Here is a 3,594-nt window from a genome sequence, read left to right as displayed (position 1 = left end):
CTCAACGACCACAAATCATCCCGTGATCGTCGTGCAACTGTGTTTGCTTTGAATGTTCCCTTCTCTTCTCTCGTCCACACACCCACGCTGCTTTGAATGTTCTCTTTTCTTCTCTCGTCCACACACACACATGCTGTCTGTCTGTTATACATGATCGTACATATTGCCACTGTGGACTACTGCCTCCTTTTCTAAATATGGACTACGTACTGACTACATACGGAGTGAAATGAATGAATCTACACTCTAAACTATGTCTATATGCATCCGTATGCAGTCCATGTTGAAATCTCTAGAAAGACTTGTACTCCCTCCGTTCCAAAATAGATGTCTCAACTTTTTACTAACTTTAGTACAAAGTTGGGTCATCATTTTGAACAGAGGGAGTAGTATTTAAGAACAGAGGGAGTACATAGCAATCATGGTACATACTATCAACAACCACAAACTGAGCCTGGGAGCGGCCATTAAGTCTCTCTGTCTCACGCACACACGCGCGCGCATTCCAAGTCACCATATATAGAGTGACATTCTCATACGTCCTCCCGACAACCACAAGTTAACGCGTGATTCAGAGAGCATGATTGATTTGATTCTTCTTCACAGAGAGAGAATCTTTCTGCAGTACATGACCATATGTAGCCAAGCCATTGAAGACCGGCCAGTGACCATGACTGATAGTCACTCACATGCTCACAGCTAAAAGACGGGATACAGTAAAGATGATGCCCTCGCAAATGCAAGTTACATTAATTATATCATGAATCATCGGTTGTTTCTTTATTTCCGCACAAATGTAGTATCTAGTATATTGCCAAGGACTAAATGCTGCCTCATGACATTTTGCACACATAGTTCCAGGTAATATTACCAATATATAATTGAGAAAAATGATTCAATCTACTAATTATATCATATATAGAGATACGCGGCCAGCCGCGGTTGAGCTTGCAAAACAAGGGGTTCAAGTAGGGCAAGGCTTGCATTGCCTTCCTGCAGACTGATATTTTTAACGCCTACAGGTTTTGTCCAAGTGAAGGCCTGCAGCATTCTTGCAAATAACATCATTGTGATCGAGGTACCAAGTGAAATCCCAGGACAACCCCTTCTCCCACTGCTAAAAGAAATGAAACGTAGGCCCGGCTCAGTGAGAAGAACATTCACGGTATTCAAATGCCTCTCAGGGCGAAACTCAAGTGGTTCGCTCCAGATCTTGGGGTTTCGGCCAAGTCCAAGCCGGCTTAAAAGGATGTGGCTATCCTTTGGGATGGTGTAGCCGGCGATAGTGGTGTCCACCATTGCAACATGGGGTAAATTAAGAGCATGGTATGTGTGTATGCGGAAGGCCTCCCGGATACACGATTTGAGATAATTTAGCCGAGGAATGTCAGACTCCTGGACAAGTCTATCTTTACCAACGACAGCGTCGAGTTCATCTATCACTTTTTGCATGATCTCCGGCCTGTTAATCATCTCGGCGAGCGCCCACTCAACCGCATTTGATGGGTAGTCGACTGCTGCAAGCACCATTTCCTACATCGGTCGATGTTGGAATAAATAAAGCAATAAATACAATACAAGAAGAAAAAAGGTCAATGCGTATGTAATATACTCCCTCCGTAAAGAAATATAAGAGCGTCTAGATAGATCTAGACGCTCTTATATTTCTTTATAGACGGAGTATGCTTGAAGAATAGTGAATGAACTTTCTGTTGAGGTAGATCCTACTAACCACTGTTTGGGCTCTTATTTCTTGTAGTGAGAGCAACGGTTGTCCCTCTGCATCTTTAAGATGAACTAGGACATCCAGAAAGTCTCTAGCCCCTTTATCTTCACCACCTTTCTCAAGAGTGGATGACCTTTCATGGATCCGTTCCCGTATGATAGGGTCATGCAACCGGTTAATTGTTCTCATGACATCCATGGAAACCTCCTCATGACCATCCAAGTCGAGGCCTACCAGGGCTGGGATGTAGTCAGACACACAGAAGCTGTACACATGGTTGAGGGCCGTGAAAAGAGCGGCAACATGTGCCTCCTCCTCATATCCAGGTCCATTAGTCGACGAAGATGGTAGGTTGCTAAAGTATCTCTTACCGAACACAAGCCTTCTTATCAGGTTACAACAGAAATGTTGTGCCACATGGCGCACGTTAACAATGTTTTTTGCATGTGGCATCATGCCATAACAAGCGGTGTTGTTAGCGTACCTTACAAGGTGGTCATACTCCTCCTTCCGTAGGTGGTGGAGCTTCTGCTCCATGGACGGGGTGAGGATCTCCAAGGTGAGGACGCGCCTCATCTTCTTCCACTGCTCTCCATGCGGTGACAAGACGGAGCCCTTGTACCCAAAGCTGACTGTTCCCGAGGCGAAGGTGGTGGGACGGGAGGCGAAAACTTCATCCTTCTTCCGGAGTACCTCACAAGCTATCTCCGAGCATGCCACAACAATGACATGAGTAGCCCCGAGACGAAGGCACATGATGTCGGTGTTCATCTCCTTGAGAAGGCGATGGATCCACCGGAACACTGCTGGCTTGTTCCAAATCATCTGGTGCATGTTCCCAATGATGGGCAGTGTGGCAGGCCCCGGGGGCAGCATACCTCGTCGTGCCTGTTGCCGCTGGGACAATACCGCTCTTTTGATTTTTTTGAGAAAATACAACAGCAAGGTGGCCATGATAACTATAACCAGCGTACCAAGAGTCATATTGCATGAGCTGGTCAGGATGCTATATGGACTAGAATAGGTGGAAAGCTGTGGAATAGATAGGATGGGGACGACAAAGGGCTGCTTGAAGACTTGTGTTCGAAGACACTCTTGCTTGGTGCATATATTTGTAGGACATCCGGGGAGCTAGCTAGCTTGGCTGCAGTTCGTCCACGGTTCCATGCATCGTGGACGTACTCAGGTTCATATAATTATTTTATTTGTTAGAGATATTCTTTAGTTTGATCAGCTTCATGAATTTTTTCCAATCGTCAATATCAGAGAAGGCATCTGCTGAGGTAGATCATATGGTGCCTTTCATCCAGACCCTTTCTAAGGTATAATTTTTGGCTTTACTGCAGAAGAGTTGCTTCAGCGATTATTTGTTTGTTTATTCATTCCCGAATTTCACTTGTGTCATGTGTGGTCTGCATTCCTTGGAGATCATAGATTATCTCATCTGCGGAGTGTCTTGGTGACCATCCCGGTCCCCCCGAGTCTACTAAATCTTTTCTAGGCTGTGCTTCTGCTTCCACGGTGGAGGTCAGCCTCGGCCTTGCTTTGGAATCTTGCACTGGGGCCGGGTTTCTTGTGGGTGTCCGTCGACCCGTATAGAGCAATTCTCTCTTCCACACACGCATTAGCTCCAGTTAGCACATGATGCACGAGTGTTTGGTTTGTAGCTAGCCTCAGGGCATGACCCTTAAACCGCCCTCATCTGTCAACACCAAGCGGTCCAGACGTCATACACCATCCAACACGGTACCCCACCTTTCGTGGACTGATAAGGACATTACTTTTCACGCAAACCGGAAACAAACCAGGCGGCTTTGCGGGAGTGCGGATACCCCAGCCCATCAAAATTGAGGCAGAGCCCGCACATT

General features: G+C 46.2%; 1 protein-coding gene across 1 annotated transcript; it reads right to left on the bottom strand.

The window, feature by feature from the left end:
* Positions 1 to 572: 572 nt before the first annotated feature.
* LOC123176610 (tyrosine N-monooxygenase-like) lies at positions 573 to 2,794 on the bottom strand. The gene is made up of 2 exons (XM_044590727.1): positions 1,733 to 2,794; positions 573 to 1,533 (listed from the first exon to the last, which is right to left on the bottom strand). Exons 1-2 carry the CDS (start codon positions 2,708 to 2,710, stop codon positions 913 to 915), a joined length of 1,599 nt encoding a protein of 532 aa, XP_044446662.1. The 5' UTR covers positions 2,711 to 2,794; the 3' UTR covers positions 573 to 912.
* Positions 2,795 to 3,594: the final 800 nt, after the last annotated feature.

This window comes from Triticum aestivum, unplaced genomic scaffold (genome assembly GCF_018294505.1).
Source record: "Triticum aestivum cultivar Chinese Spring unplaced genomic scaffold, IWGSC CS RefSeq v2.1 scaffold307992, whole genome shotgun sequence".
In the NCBI taxonomy this organism is placed as follows: Eukaryota; Viridiplantae; Streptophyta; class Magnoliopsida; order Poales; family Poaceae; genus Triticum; species Triticum aestivum.
The sequence above is the reverse complement of the archived record's forward strand: the minus strand, read 5'-3'. Positions and strand labels throughout refer to the sequence as shown.

Excerpts from the sequence above, each read along its gene's own strand:
- LOC123176610 (XM_044590727.1), bottom strand. The coding sequence starts at position 2,710 with ATGACTCTTGGTACGCTGGTTATAGTTATCATGGCCACCTTGCTGTTG. Across the intron at positions 1,534-1,732 it reads AAATAAGAGCCCAAACAGTG|GAAATGGTGCTTGCAGCAGT; the intron begins GTTAGTAGGATC and ends CGACCGATGTAG.